The sequence below is a fragment of the Podospora pseudoanserina genome, chromosome 3 (genome assembly GCF_035222485.1).
Source record: "Podospora pseudoanserina strain CBS 124.78 chromosome 3, whole genome shotgun sequence".
Taxonomy (NCBI): Eukaryota; Fungi; Ascomycota; class Sordariomycetes; order Sordariales; family Podosporaceae; genus Podospora; species Podospora pseudoanserina.
In genome coordinates, this window is record NC_085922.1 from 652,180 (window position 1) to 667,900 (window position 15,721).

General features: G+C 49.3%; 6 protein-coding genes and 1 non-coding gene across 7 annotated transcripts; 5 read left to right on the top strand and 2 right to left on the bottom strand.

Annotated features, from left to right (window-relative positions):
- Positions 1-763: 763 nt before the first annotated feature.
- Positions 764-1,723, top strand: QC764_301900 (uncharacterized protein; the record flags this gene model as incomplete). Its single annotated transcript, XM_062945313.1, has 1 exon — positions 764-1,723. The coding sequence occupies one exon, from the start codon at positions 764-766 to the stop codon at positions 1,721-1,723; it is 960 nt and encodes a 319-aa protein (XP_062801261.1).
- A 183-nt stretch (positions 1,724-1,906) lies between these two features.
- Positions 1,907-2,219, top strand: QC764_0048520 (uncharacterized protein; the record flags this gene model as incomplete). Its single annotated transcript, XM_062940371.1, has 2 exons — positions 1,907-2,083; positions 2,160-2,219. The coding sequence occupies 2 exons, from the start codon at positions 1,907-1,909 to the stop codon at positions 2,217-2,219; spliced, it is 237 nt and encodes a 78-aa protein (XP_062801262.1).
- A 4,884-nt stretch (positions 2,220-7,103) lies between these two features.
- Positions 7,104-8,237, bottom strand: QC764_301910 (uncharacterized protein; the record flags this gene model as incomplete). Its single annotated transcript, XM_062945314.1, has 1 exon — positions 7,104-8,237. The coding sequence occupies one exon, from the start codon at positions 8,235-8,237 to the stop codon at positions 7,104-7,106; it is 1,134 nt and encodes a 377-aa protein (XP_062801263.1).
- A 744-nt stretch (positions 8,238-8,981) lies between these two features.
- On the top strand, positions 8,982-10,674 carry QC764_301920 (uncharacterized protein; the record flags this gene model as incomplete). Its single annotated transcript, XM_062945315.1, has 2 exons — positions 8,982-10,449; positions 10,511-10,674. 2 exons carry the CDS (start codon positions 8,982-8,984, stop codon positions 10,672-10,674), a joined length of 1,632 nt encoding a protein of 543 aa, XP_062801264.1.
- Positions 10,675-10,860: 186 nt separating this feature from the next.
- Positions 10,861-14,607, top strand: QC764_301930 (uncharacterized protein). Its single transcript, XM_062945316.1, is given in 5 exon segments — positions 10,861-11,388; positions 11,463-11,596; positions 11,672-11,756; positions 11,830-13,192; positions 13,202-14,607. Coding segments are annotated over 4 exon segments (1,086 nt in total). The 5' UTR covers positions 10,861-11,134; the 3' UTR covers positions 12,443-13,192; positions 13,202-14,607.
- QC764_301940 (uncharacterized protein) lies at positions 12,682-13,827 on the bottom strand (the record flags this gene model as incomplete). Its single annotated transcript, XM_062945317.1, has 1 exon — positions 12,682-13,827. One exon carries the CDS (start codon positions 13,825-13,827, stop codon positions 12,682-12,684), a length of 1,146 nt encoding a protein of 381 aa, XP_062801266.1.
- Positions 14,608-14,851: 244 nt separating the features above from the next.
- QC764_0048570 lies at positions 14,852-14,933 on the top strand. The gene has a single exon. It is a non-coding gene; the product is annotated as a tRNA-Ser (tRNA).
- Positions 14,934-15,721: the final 788 nt, after the last annotated feature.

Consider the following 15,721-nt stretch of genomic DNA (forward strand, 5'->3'; position numbering starts at 1 on the left):
TCCTGCTATGGCCCGATTACTCCTAGCACATTGCATCCTGTAGAGTGCTCGTCGTGCTATGCCTTCGATCACCCCGAGCATCTTGCATCCTGCAGAGTGCTCGTGGGTCTTGGCGCCATAGCACCTCTAGCCGGCCCCAATTGGCTGTCTCCTGACTTTCCTAATGATTGGCTAGGGGCGTCCTGCGCCCCACATACTGCGCGACCTGCTGTTAGGTTAACCTGGACACCGTTAGTTTAACCGTGACATATATATACGGAGAAACTAGCTAGTATAGGTAGATAGTTCCGTAGTATATAATTTAAGTATTAACTGTTAGTATTTTAGTTATTGTAATGGAGATAAGCTATTTATTATATACTGTTTACCTATATCAAGCTAGGATTGTTTAGAAGTGCTTTTAACCGGATCCCTTTCAGAGGTTCTGGATAGGAGTTCGTTATACCTACTATTTAAATATATTTTATATACGTTGAGTTTTCTATAAACTCTTTGGATTTTTATTAAGATAATCAAAATCTATTAAAGAATATAGTTTTTCTAAAGGGGTAGTATTTAATATCATAGAAGTTTATTTTTATTTTTATTACTGCCCTAATAGTTGTTTTACTGACGAAGCTGGTGCTAGTTAGGTAGCACAATTTCGCCGACTGCTTAGCTTAACACCACGTGAACCAATCCAAAAGCCCAACGACGCTGCCCAACGATACCTTCTACCCTTCGCTCCCTTCCACACACCACTGCTCCGGTAACAATACTCAATATGGACTCCCAGTATCACAGTACCCTTTTTCACATCCCGTTCGAGGTTCGGGATGCTATATATTCATCTCTTTTCAGTTCTACAATACTTTCCTTTGCGACTTCAGTTCCAACCGACGATGCAAGACTCAATAAACTCCAGGCGCCATTACATGCCACCGCTCTGCTCCGCACCTGCCGAAGGGTTAATGCGGAAATCTCCAAGTCATGGCTCAGTCACGTCCTGTTTTATTTCGATGATCCGATGTCGCTGCTTGACAAGCTCTCGCCTATCCCCTTGGAAGAGCTGTCCCTCATTCGATATATCTCCGTGCGTGGGGATCCTCTGCTGCTTACCTACCCGCCAAAAATACAAGTACATCACAATCTGGTTGGTGTATTGAAGCTTCTTTCCCGACTACAGCTACGCCAGCTTACGGTTTTGGGGAGCGGTAGCGACAAGTTCCAATATCGGATGTTGGACGAGATGATCAAGCATGGGAACGGTTGGCAGGAATTACGTTTCATTAGTCACGACTCTGGGATGCTTGGGTATGCTTATTATTGCCTTGATCCGACACTTTGTGACCGGTACCAACGGCGACCACAACCAGAGCATTGGCAAAGAGTGATGGAGGAGAGGGACGGTGTACATTCTTACCCGTCAGTCTCAATTTATCGAGGAAAGCGGGCCGGTCATCGCGGAGCTGTCTTCAAGCCTGAAACCCGGGAGGTGATGGCGCAAAGTCACAACGGGGCACCATTTTCAGTGGATGATTACGGAACAGCGGAGGACCCAGTGTTTATCAGTGAGAGTGAACGAGGCAAGGAGCTCATGGTGGCTGTCAGAAGAGGCCAGCGAGGTGTAGACTACGAAGAAAAGACCAATAGTCCATTTCTTCCAGGTCGCGACATTCGGAGAGACTTTCCGGGCAAAACTTGGGTTGAGATCCGCGCTGCATGTACCAAGGCAGCATATTGATAGTCGGACGGCCTCCCACTTGAAAACAGCCTCGATCTCTACCTGGGCATCGATGAGCTCATCTGAACTTCGCGTTGTACCTATACCCTAACAATCAGAGCACCACTATTAGAAACACCCTTGTACTCTCCAGGACCACGAGCTCTTATCTGTATCTGTTGAATATTACAACATCGGGGCCAGATGGTCATATCGCACTCTCTATCCACGCTTCTAGCGGGCTTAGGCTGCCTCGACTTCGAGGATACTCTTGACGGACTGTATAGGCCTCCAGATTTCGACAATGTTGAGCCCAGCACTGGCTACCAACTCACGCCATCTTCCTCGGACCGCTCAGCCGCCGCAAGACATGCCATCATGGTAAGATCGGGTACAGTAACCATTGAAGGCGGCTTCACGCTGCTCACCAAACTTTCATGTCAGCAGTCTCGGATAGCCTTTCCTCACAGCAGGTGCCAAGGTCTGCAAGATCTTCTTGGCCGTCTCAGCTGGTTAGCCATGCTGTAACTGGATGACGGGACCGACATTCACTCCATTGAGGTACCGAGTAAACCTTGAAGGGCCAGACAGCCAGGGGCAGTCTCTGGATGCCGGGCCAGAAACTTCTTCAAATCATGACCTTGACACCGCCAATATTTACGACAAGCGGGCGAATCTTGTCGTTGTCGATCTGTGAAGGAAAGGCGAGGATGGTATCGAAAGGATGTATATCGACCCAGGGCGTCGGGTTGTATTTGGAGTGGCACTCCAGAGCATGGTTGAAATTTGATGTCAGGGGCGTACTTGTCCATACATGCCAGCAAATGAAAGATCCTCAACCAGGGCCTTTGCCCACGGGTTCGCGCATATGTATATTGTGCAACTTATCTGATCAGTGACTGGCCGGATATGTATGGCACGCATCATGCGCCCTACAAGTTCACCGCTCCAACATCAATGTCCGTGTTCCGTATCACACTTTTAAGCAAGATGGAAATGCGAATGAGAAGCTCATCGGCACCCGTGAGTTGAGCCAATATGGAGCATGTTATGGGGGCTCCTTCACGCTCGGCCGTCCATTTTGTAAATACGCCAGCGTCGATGAGGATTTTTACTGCAGTGTTGATGCTGGGGATGACCCAGTTTTGGTCCCAGGCAATGTCTCAAGGACATTGAATTCTCCGCAGGGCTTCGGAACGCTGCGCCTCTCGCACGCATTATTTCGGTGTTTGAGAAGTACGTGGCATCAACGCACTCAAGACTGGCCAGGAGCTGGTCTGTTGGTATCATATTGTGCTGTCGGTAAAATGTTATCTCATTTGAGGCTGTCGTCGAGTGGTAGATTGGCACGGGGCCGTGTGTATTTATCATCAACCTCACTCTCCCCTCATTCCGATACCGCCACGCGGCCCCACGTGCGGATATCTGTGGTTAGAATGATATGGAAAGTCTAGGGATAAGCGTAAAAAAGACTGCTGCACAATACAAGTAGTTCGTCATGGCCCCTGGTCATAGGCTTTCTTTGTGGCCCACCTGACCACTTTTATGTTGAGTACACATTGGTATAACAACCATATCCACCCCTTGGTAAGCACTGTTGTCAAGCTTTCCGTATAAGCTCGAATCAGGATATTAGGCGAGCAAAACAGCGCCAAGCACCAACGGAGTATCGAAAGTTGTATAATCTTGTTGATGACCCGGGGCACCATTTTGATCCCGCCTGCGGTGGGCTCAGGTGAATATCATTCTTAGATCCAGATGTCCTCCCCAAGCATAGCGCTCAACGTGGGTGAAAAATGAGTGAGGGATTACACGAGTACACTAAGAGGTTTCAGTACATGGCTTGTGTGATGTTGGGGACTGGGGAGGGTAGTTTGCTAATCGAGCATGCTGCGCAGCGTCTGCGGTGACTTTCATAGCCCGGTTCAATCTTATCCACTCGGTCTCTCGGGGATGCGCAGTGTCCACGAACAGGGACAAAAAGGAACAATCAAAAACCCACATTTTGCAGTTTCCAGTTGTTTGTTTCATTTTAGCTTCGACAGTGGGTGGGGCCTTATTTGGGTTCCCCCCACCATACTCCGTTGCTCCTCTCGCTCTGCCCCCCCTCTTCAAGCCTCTCTTCATCTCTCTCCAACACTGTCTACATTTTCCCTAACCCCTCCACTCAATCTTTGCAACTAACCTGCTATGTGGGGTCTCGAGCTGCCACCGAAGTGTTGTGTAGTCTGTAACGTGTGTGTTAATGTGTCACGTTAATTAGCCGAAGGCCATCGCTACGTAGTAGTAACGACCTTGTACAAAATTATTTAGGGATAGGTATAGGCCGACTTGTGATAATAGTTAAGAGTAATCTCTATAGCTTATTAAACCTATTAGTGTTTTATATTATTATTATAATAAATAAAGGTAGAGGTAATAAAAACATTCTATATATTAAGTATTTCACTCTAATGTTGGATTTTAATTTAATTTAATCAGTAATATATGATATTATTGAAACCAAAATCTGTTACATAAAATATACATATATATATATATATACATATTTTTCCCCCGAATATTCCATAAGCAATACCTTTTATTTTAAAGATGTTACTATATACCTCTTTATAATATCAACATCTTTTTGAATTAATACTTTAATGTATTAGTTTTTTAAGCTTCATAATATAATTTTTCTTTGTCTTCCCTACTTAAATGATATTATATATTTCTGTTCTTTTTTTTAATTTTTTACCTACTATAAATTATAAAACCCTTTTTTTTCGTTTATATATTTTATGATATTTTTTCCTTTACAAATAATTTTATTTGATAATCGTAGTACTTTTAAATACTTTTGTACTTAATTATACAGTATGTAAAGGATAAAAATAGAGATAATGGAATATAATGAATGAATTTGCTATTCTGAATCATAATTTTTATTTTTCTATTGATTTTGGTTATTATTAATATATTATAATGTTAATTATTGTAGATTTAAAATTATTATCGCGATGTCTATTAACTTGAATGATCTTAGAATTTATATATAAGTTCTATAGAATCTAAAGATATCAATTTAAAAAACCTATATATTTCGGTTAATTAACTACATTAAAAAAAGTGAGTTTGAAAGTTTTTTCTTAATTTAATAGTAATATAAGTATAATATCTAAAGACAAAATATTAGATAATCTAGCGTCATATTTAATTTATAATATTACTATTAATATGAATATAAATCTTTTAAAATAGCAGAAGTTATTATAGAAACCCGCAAAAAAAATATGCGTAAAAAATTTCACATTTAGAAGGATGTTAGACTTTGTAATTTACTTTTTATAAATATCATAATTCTTATTTTTAAATAAAAACCATTAAAGGTTATGCCTCATACAGCCTATAGGTGTCACGGTTTTGGTAGAAGGTGGAGAACTGGCGGACCAATAAGAACTGGACGGAAAAGTGAGCGGGGCTTACGGTCCAGTGGCCAGGACGGACTAATGAAATCGGGACCAGGGACCGCGGCGGGGCTCACGGTCCACGGTCCACGGTCCCCAGGTCTATATACACGGAGGAACTAGATAGGTAGCAGATAGTTCCGCAATATGCAATTCAAGTCAGATGCGTTGGTATCAAGACTCTTGTGATTGAGACAAGCCATTTGCTGTGCACTGTTTAGCTGCACCGGACCAAGATTGTCTAGAAACAGCTTCCACTAGTATCCCTTTCGGAGGTTCTGGATAGGGGTTCGTCACAATAGAATTATAATTTAATAGAAAAAAAACTGAGGAAATAGACTATTAAGAGATGTCATTAACTTATAGTAAAGACACTGCGGATTATCTACAGTGCTCGCTGCACTACTCCCACGACTCCCCCGGAGCAAAAAAAGTTAAAAATGCGAGGCAGAATCAGTCGTCTCCATGTCTCTGGCTCTGATCATCCAATTCTTTGGTGATTCCCCATCCCTATGCCACGGTTTCTCGAGACATGGCAGAGAGATATCCATCAACAAGGCAAACAAGGGGTTTGTCAAACCCCCTCTCACTGGATCCCGATGACAGTGTTCGAAAGGTCTCTTGATACCTCCTTGCCTGAGCAGAAGGTTGATATTTGACAGCCGGAGACCAGAAGAAACAATAGAGAGAGGCGTCACCAGCATCCCTCGAAAGTTTACCTGCTCTGTAAGCCTCACCACCGGCACATTTTTGATCAATTCAAATAGCATGAATGGTGAGCGCTCATTAAGTCTCCCACAATGATAAATTAGGTACGGGAGGTATTCCGCCTCGGGATCCATCACTCATGCCAGCATTCTGACGTGGAAGGAAATTCGAGCATGCGCTAGCAGGTAGCCCCAAATCTCTTCCAGCGGACTATCGTCAGATCGCTGGAGATAAGAGTGCAGGACGAAAAGCCCTTGAACCCTGTAGTCCTCCAACGCCACCAGTCTGGCTTTGCGGTACAGCCAGTCAGGGTCGTGCTTGAAGCAGGTCTCGTTGCAATACTTGATCAGCGATCGAAGACAACTTACTGCATCGAATCTTAAGCAGAGCTCCAGCAGCAGGTGCGTACCCATAGTGTGATGCAAACGGTCGTTTTCGCCGTCCAAAGCATCGCGGTACATGAGTAGCCCGTTGATAGACTTCTCAGCCTCCTTGTCAGTGAAGTCTCCGATGCCGAGAATATACTCAAGCCAATCTTCCCGATCACTTTTGATCGCTTGATTGACGAGGCTGTCATCGTATTCAAAGGGAACATCCGTGACATTGGGACGGGTGCGCTCGATGTCAATGATCCCAGCCATGTGTTTGTTGGCGAGAGCCAGATTGAGCTGATCTTCGGCTGACAAATAATGGGATCGGAGCAGAAGCCGGATGATGTGTTGAGCTTGCTGGGAGGAACCCAATGTACCGGTTGTCGGCATTGACTCGGTGTTGATGGCCATACTGACCAGATGAGGCAAGTATATGAGATAATATAGCGTTGATGGTGATCTGGTGCTTTGTTGGCATGTGTGTATTGATGATGAATGAAGTTGGATGGCCTAGAAGTAAGGTCTGAAGCTGGGAGGTGGATTTCGATTACTGAAATATGCTTCTACCGATAGATAGCATTGTTAAGTCACAAGTCCTTTCTCCATCCTGAAACATACATGTGGCCAAATAACAGCAAGGCAGTCCTGTAGGTAGAATTGTATGTCCTTGTTGCTTCTACACAATGACTTTGTCCCCGGCTATAGACATGTCTTTTTTTCAAAACAAAGATTTGATGGCCAACAGAAACAGCGCCTTTTCCCAGCCATGCCCAAAACACCAAGCTGGCCAGGTTCTGTACAAAATGATATTCCGACAGGCATAATACATGCGCCGCTCGATCCATCTTTGATCAAGCAAGCCGGTCATCTTCTTCAACCCGACTTGCCACGCAAGAGAGCCGTTGCAAGGGTTGCAGGCTGTTCCAAGATGACAGCTGGACCAGCAATGACCGACTCCTTTGTGGGCGCCCCTTGTCGATCCGCAACGCACGCAACGATGACCCCCTTGGTCTCAAAGTTGCGAGGGATAGTCACCCAGATCTCCTCGCGGGGCCAGTGACGCGTGTTAATGGGAACACTGATACTGGCCGTTGCATGAAAGAACACGGCATAATACTGGATGCGCTTGTTGAAGTAGGGCTGGTTACGTGGGTCGTCAAAGTGCAGACTGATCCTCGAGCCTGGCGTCAGGCTTACAGTGTCCTTCCCAGCCGAAAGGGCCGGCAGCCGTTGTCGGTTGTGGGGAAATTCCGGGTTCTCACGCGGACAGCTTCCAGGGACAATGAATGCATTGGTGGAGTCCAGAATTTCACCGGCGAAAGGGAAGATGGTGTCGGATGGACCGCCGAATGGATCTGCCTTCCAAATGTCCAGCAGCGCCCACACCTCGTGGCGGGTCTCAACCTCGGCGATGGCCAACATGGCTCCTTTGTTGAAGTCGAGCTTGGGAAGCTGCACCAGACCTGTAAGGAAGGCCATGCTGGAAATCTCAAGTACCGTCATCAGCGCCATATACCCAACGGGCTCAGTGAAGGGGAACCGGTATTGGCAACGACCGGGCTTGATGGAGGTCGGCGAGATTTGGTTCTGGAAGATGCGCAGATGACCGGCCTCGTTATTGCGGATCTCCATCAGGCGCCTATACGTGGTGTTGGGCATCCCCGCCTTGACGAAATCTTGTGGGGTGAAGGCCTCAATGCCTTGCTGATAAAACTCAAAGATTAGCCATTCGGCCGACAAGAGGTTCTGCCAAACCCAGTCATCAACACCAGGGGGCCCTTTCTGGGTTGGGAAGATTGGATCCGAAATGTTGCCTGGAAAAGGTCTATCGGTGCCCCAGTAATAATTGTAAAGATCTGACTGGCCTGGAATGGGGCCGTATGTGGGATCCGCCAGTCTCTGGGCTTCTCCGGAATAATGAGGCGGTACCAGAGAAGCCGGGGCTGCTCTCACATGGTCGCAAAAGAGCGTCACTGCCCATGCCAGGAGGGGGGATTTGACGGCCATAATGCCGAGAAGTATCGAATCTGAATCTCGGACTTGATTGTTTTGAAGAACCTGAAGGTTGAGGCCGGACTGGGAAGATATTATATGAAGACAAAACGGGGGCTGATCCCAGCACGCGATCAACTTATTTCGAAGGTAAAGATGACAGACAGGAGGCGGTCTTTTGAGATACGAGGGAATTGAAACTACTCACGGAACGGGCCCAAGAACACCCAAGAAAATCCGGCTCAAAACCATCCGGTACGCGACTCATTCCATCTGCGCACCGGGAGGAAGACTGCAAGTAAAACGTGCGGTAAACTAGGAACGTGGTGTTTTCACACTGAAGCTGCCTCAAAGCCACTCGCAACCGGGCGAACCTTGGGTAAGTAGTCGGTGCGATGAAAGATTCTCGGGTCGGAGTCTTGGGTAACGGTTGCAGTTGAAGAAGGAGGCAGATTTGGACGGTCCCTCATCCATTGCCGCCGGCCTTGCGTATCGCGACCGACGATGCACCGGCGTATATCAGTATTCTCTCGGATATTGCTGAAAAAGTCATTGAAAACCTGGATCCAGGCGCCGTGGGTGACGTCCTTCCCTCCACGGAATATCAACGGCTGACCGAGCATTCGGGACTGTCTCCAAGCTCCGGGATCCTGTCGCACTACATCAAGAGAGGAGACGGTTTTCGAGAGCAATGCCTTTCTTGAACCTCTCACTCTTCTGTTGACTTATACCTACCCTGCGTTTCACCTTTCTGTTATCATGTTCCTGTTTGCCCTCGCAGTGGCAGCGGCTATTTGCGTGTTCCAGCTTGCTCACTCTCTCCAGAGAAAGAAATCTGTCCGACGGCGAAATGACGAAGAAGCAGCTCGGTTGGGATGCAGCCCCGCTCGCGTGATGCCCACCAAGGGGTTCTTGGGCTTCGGCCGGCTTGTTGAGAGTGTCAAGGCCACCAAGGCCGACAGAGGTCCCCAGTACGTCGTCGAGGCCATCGACCAGGAGATGGGCAAAGATGTGCACACCTGTGTGGTCCCGATTGCCGACTACGAGCTTATCGTGACCCGCGATCCCGCCAACGTCCAGGCCATGCTCGCCAGCAAGGCCCCCGACTGGGATGTTGGGGAGCAGAGAAATGCTAGTTGGAAACCGCTTTTTGGCTCCGGCGTCTTCACCAGTAGAGGCGAAGCCTGGAAGCACTCCCGTGCTCTGGTGCGACCTCAGTTCACCAAAGACCAGATCAACGACCTTGCTTTGATCGAGCGCCATGTCCAGCAGTTGTTCTCTGCCATTGACAGATCATACGGAGCCGGTGAGAAGGGATGGACCGCCAGTTTCGACCTGCAGCCCCTTTTTTACAACATGACCCTGGACATCACCACCGAGCTTATTTATGGGTACTCGGTTCATTCTCAGAATCCATCGGAGCGGGTTGAGTTGCCCGTTATCCCTGGGTATGAACCTCCCGACCGAGAGAATATCGGCACCCACATGGACGCCGGGAAGGCCTGGGTAGAGACACGAGGAGCCCTCTGGAAATACCGCTGGCTGCTGCCGACCAGGGAGTTCAACGCCCACTGCGCAGCTGTGCATAAATACGCCGAGTGGTTTGTGCAGTTGAGGCTCCAGCGCGGAGACAAGTATTTGGCCGGGATTCAGTCCGAGACTGGGCTCACCTCCCCGGGTCGCTACATCCTCTTAGATGAGCTTGCAAAGCTAACACAGGACCCCGTTGAGCTGCGCAGCCAGACACTCAACATCCTTACTGCCGGTCGAGATACCACAGCTTCCCTAATTGGATGGGTTTTCTACTTCCTGGCACGCCATCAGGATGTCTTCAACAAGCTGCGAGAGCAAATTCTACAACAGTTTGGTCCATACCACCCATCCCAACCGAGCGGCATCGAGTTCAAAGAGCTGCGAGACTCCATCCCATACATCAACTCGGTCGTCAATGAGGCCCTTCGTATGGCACCTGTCATCCCGCTCAATGAAAGAGTAGCCGTCCGGGACACGGTTTTGCCGCGGGGCGGCGGGGACGATGGCAACGACCCCATGTTTGTGCCGAAGGGAACGCAGGTCCTCATCCCAACTTACGCCATGACGAGGAGGGATGATATCTGGGGCCCTGACGTGAGTCAATTCCGACCTGAAAGGTGGGAGGAGAATGGAGGCCGCAAATTCGGCTTCGAGTTCATTCCCTTTGGCGGCGGTATCCGTCAGTGTTTGGGTCGTGAGTATTCGCCCCTCCCGTGGAGGTTGGCTCAGAAGAACCTGGACTGACAGAAAGACAGAACAATTTGCGCGAACGAAAACCGCATATGTTATTGTGAGATTACTGCAGCGATACGACAAGATCGAGAACGCGCAAGAGCCAGCTGATGCCCCTGTGAGGTTCCACCATACCATCGAAAACAGAAGCGGGAGCGGTGTGCAGGTCAGGCTGCACGAGGCATGATTTTCATTGGCGTGTGTTTGTAGTATCGCTCTGCGAATAATTTATGGCGACCTGGTTTTGAAGCATGTTGATGATCAGGTTTGTGATAAGGCTGTTCGCCAAGACACCCAATACCACTCCAGGATTATTTTGAGTGAGGGTCAGGACGGCCGGTTCCGAGATTTCCAGACCTCAAACTCCACTGCAGCGCAAGAAAGCTTCAGGGCCAGGCAAATGAGGGCACCAATTGAGAGTCCTGAAGTATCGCAGAATTAATCCGATAAGGGAAAAGAAGCACCCCACATCGCATCATCCCCAAGGCGTGCTATCCCGGCACGCCCGGCTTGATAAGACACCACCTCGGAATGTGTTGTCCAGATCCCCGCACAAACCAAGTTCAAGTCAAACTTTTCTTTGCATAAACCTGACTTTCCCTTCCTTTGAATACATTCTTATCATCCGTTCCACATCAATAACGAAAATGACAATCAACAAGACCCTGCGGGGTCACAAACTTTTGATGGTCATGCCCTGGGAACAGCCGGCCGAGTTCATTGAGAATCTCAAAGCTGAGTTTCCGGGCTTGCAAGTGGTCACCTATCGACAAACAGAATGGGACCAGACTTGGGCCCCGTTCCCTGACGAGGAATGGAAAGATGTCACCGTCCTCTTGACTTTTACGGTGTTGCCGACGCCGGAACAAGCCCCAAAGCTGGAATACATCCAACTCATGAGGTAAGAATAGAATAATTGGCACAGGACCAGTACGAAGTACGTGGCATGGCTGATTAAACCTCCCTTTGATGAAGTGCTGGCGCCAATCATGTGTTGGATCTGCCAATCTTCAAGGACACCGAAGCCAAGTTTTGTACAGCCAATGGCGTTCACGGCCCCCAGATATCGGAATGGATCATTGGCACATATCTAGCCTTTCAACATCGATGTGGGTGTTTTGCTTCGACTCTTCCCTCCTAATACCTGATTTCATCTTCAACACTGACCCATCTCTCCTCCCCAGTTCCCCAATATCATGAAAAGCAGAAAGACGGCCGATGGGATCGATCTGACTTGAACCTTATTGATGATGCCGTCCAGAAAACAATGTTGGTCTCCCCGTGCTGTTCCCTCCATGCTTTACCTTTACCGTTGGGCTCATCAAGATTAACACGCCGTCAGCGGAATTCTGGGCTATGGCTCAATAGGCCGTCAAACAGCCCGTCTAGCCACTGCCATGGGCATGAACGTCCATGCTTACACCCTCCATCCTCGCACTACACCCGCCTCGAAAAAAGACCATTCTTGGACGCCCCCAGGGCTTGGAGACCCCAGTGGGATCTACCCTTCCAAATGGTTCTCGGGCTCTTCGCGCGCAGACTTGCATGCTTTCCTGACCTCTGGGCTCGACCTGCTGGTTATCGCCACCCCCCTGACGCCCAACACTCAACACCTACTCGCAGCGGCCGAGTTTGAGTTGCTGGCGGCGGACGGCAGGAAGGGAAGGACATTCGTTTCCAACATTGCCCGCGGACCTGTGGTCAACACACCAGATATCATTCACGCGCTGAAGGAAGGGTTGATCAAAGGTGCAGCTCTGGATGTGACTGACCCTGAACCTCTTCCAAATGGACACGAGCTCTGGAGTATGGAAAACGTCATCATCACTCCCCATGTATCTGGCGCATCGACACATTATAATGAAAGAGTCCTGTCCATCTTGGAATACAACCTCAAGAGATTGAGCGAGGACACGGAACCGGTCAACAAAGTCAATAAGAGAGAGGGCTATTAGAAGACACGTTGAGAGGACAAACAAATACCTCGTACTGTTGGATAGGGTGAATTGACTAATGCGGCGGATGCCTAAAAACAGGAACTTATCTCCCAATCGAAGAGTATGCATTCAATGGCGTGTATCAACCTCTTCCGGCCAAGCTCTAAAGAGTAACGAGAAACCGACTGTGGATGCTACATCAGTACCCACATTCCATACAGAATTAAATATTAAATCTACCGAAGCTTAACTAGCCATCAGAGCAGAGAAGTCGGCCTTCTGATTCCCAGATCATCACCATCGTCCTCGTGGTCTGTAATGTCGAGATCAATATCGCCAAAGTCTGGAATCTCCAAGATGTCTGGTGTTGCCAGCTCGTGTCGGTTGCCGATTGTTTCTGGCATCCGGGAGGGCATTTCGTGCACAGCTGTGGAACTATCGGCTTCGTGGATTGACGTGAACGGGTGTGTGGGCGGTTTCGTCAGCCCCTTCTCTCGAGAGATCAGAGTTGATGTATTGTGTACCGCGGTGCCAGGAGTCGGAAGAGGAGGAGGGGCAGGAAATGATTCGGACGAAAAGCGCGGCGGAATTGCTGATTTTTCCGTGGTCATCAACCGTTTCTCTTCACGGCGTTTCCATGCTCGATGACCCAACCATGCGAGGACGAGGAGAACAGCCAGCCCGGCAAGGACGCCGCCAATAATTGCGATAATGACACCGGTGGATGGCCGCCCCCCTCCGACAACTGTTGCGTCAGAACTGTCCGAGCTGTCCGAGCTGTCCGATCCTCGAGGCAACGATGTTGGGTTCGGAAGGGGCGACCCATACTCATCGGTCGGAGTTGCTGTGTTGGAGGGATCGGTCGGGTTTGCCCCACCTGTCGAGCCTGCTACTGCCTGGAAGAACTTCTTGCTTGAAGCTTGTGACGGCGACGTCCCTGATCCGCCGAGAGATTCCAGCCCATTATGACGCCCACCTCCTTCGTCATCGCCATTCCCCCCATTGTCCCCGCTTCCTTTGTCATGACTTGTTTCGCTTCCAGTGCCTCCCTTGCCGCCAGTATTGCCCTCGTCGCCATGCTCCCTACTGCTTCCACCGCCGCTTTGACTTGTCCCGCTTCTACTATCACCACCGCGCCCGCTTCCACTACCGCTACCGCTCCCGCTTCCACCACTGCTCCCACTCCCACTCCCACTCCCACTGCCGCCGCCGTTGCTACCGCCGCCTCCGGTGCTGGTTCCGCTTCCACTCCCGCTTCCTGTCCCCCCCCCCGAGCCGTTACCACCCCCCGTCGAGGTGCCTGTGCTCGGAGGTGGGTTCCGCCGAACACATCTCCTCTTGATGCGTGGTTCTTCATGAAACCCCCACAACCCCTTCCGCGCGATGGATATCGTGTTACCCATCTCTGTGTCTCTTTTCCAACCAGAAGTGTTATGCAGCAAAATAAAAGAAAGGCAGCGAATGCTAAACTGTGCAAAATTGAAAGAGTGTAATCAGTGCTTCACACTGGGAGCCTTCAAGAAATTATGGCTTTGTGTGGGTGGCCGTCCCATGTAGAATGGTGGTCGTTGATAGTCGCACCAAAGACGATGGCGAGGTGTAACCGAGCACAAAAGAGAAAGGAAAGAGGGAAACGCCACGAGGAGGCAAGACGGGAGAAAAAGAGAAGGCGGAGGAGGTCGGGGAATGTTCTCCTGGTACGGCGCAGCAGACCACCCATGCCACCACCAACAACTTTGCCTGGTTTTTGGTGTCGACTGTCGATATTGAAGCCCTAAGCCCATTCACTTCCAGGAACCCTACTCACCTGTGCCTCGAGGATCTGGACAGGATGCCCGTGGCATTACACCGCAGTGCGTCTGACAATCTCGTGACTCAAAGGTGCACGGATCGTGGATGATGGGCGGGTGTTGGCTCCGGCGAGAACGAGATTATGATTGAGGCACAGGATGCAGGTTAGGTGCAGGTAGATGGGTTGATCATGGTGCCAACAGCAAGTCACCGTCACCTGGGGCTAGGGTTTGAGGAGTTGGCATGATCCCGCATGCGGGTGCTCATCTTGTTTGTTGGTGCAGTTGATGGGGAACGCCGCGAACGGAGGCATGGCATATAACTTCGAGTTTTGAATTGCAGATGCACGACACCTATTTACTGTCATTCCTCATCTGTTGAAATAATACGCTGAAATGTTTTACTATATGGGTTGTGTTCCAATGATTTTGATGATGTACTCGAACTCCTCACCCTTACGCGAGTGCTCGCTTATAGATAGACGGGCGGTGACAACAAAAATGACATCGCTGAGTGCAACTGTGTGAGAAATGAATGGATGAATAAATACAGAAAGCGTCGGACTTTGACCATGACAAGAAAACTGGTGGCACTGGAGATAGTGTGTAGAAAAAGTGCAAAAGATAAAAGATTTATCGACGTGGGCCTGATTCGAACAGACGCTCCCGAAGGAACAAGATTTCTAGTCTTGCGCATTAGACCACTCTGCCACCACGCCTTATCGACGGGAAACGAATTTATACTATTTGTACCAATCTATCACCGCTCAAATGACAGGGTTGTCAGGCCCGAGGACTTGAAAGAGAGGTCTAAAGAGAAACGAACCAGACAATCAACCTTAGGGATGGGTATCCCACCCCATTGCGTGCTGTTGAGCTGGTGAGGTGACTCTGGACGGAAGACCCCGCACCGCACATCAAGACCAATGCTCCCTTGATGATAGACAGCGTTGCATGATGCACGGCGACACGTGGGCGAGGATGATAACCGTAAAGACCCGGGCCGAATGTGGTGATGGGTGGAATTCTTCCACCAAAACTTCCAGAAGAGATGCAGGTGCTGCATGACGTTTTGGCTAATTGCGGACCCCCAATCCGAGCTCGAAGCGGAAAGACCCAAGTCGGCGAAATTGAATCTGCCGGCAGTCACCGCCAGCTCAGTCCAAAGACAGCGCGCCAAGAGATTGCCATGTGGAGGAGGCAGGGGAACCAGCGTCAAAGTGGAGCATGGGGTTGCCCGCTGTAGCGCTGAGTGGACAGCCCTGCAGGGTCGCAGCAGCGGTCAGTGCAGACACCGGCAATACAGACGCTTTTCTTCCCATCTTCCAGTTCCATGAGGTGCTCAGGTTGTTGATCAGCCTGTTTGACAAGGAAGTCTCTCTCCCCGTTTGCACCCAGGCAACCGCGTCTCGACCCTTCTTTCTTTCTCTTTTCCTCTTCATGTCCGCTATCCAAAGCGCGATTCTCGCTTTCTGAGGACTCCCTCGCAACCACACACAATAGCAAG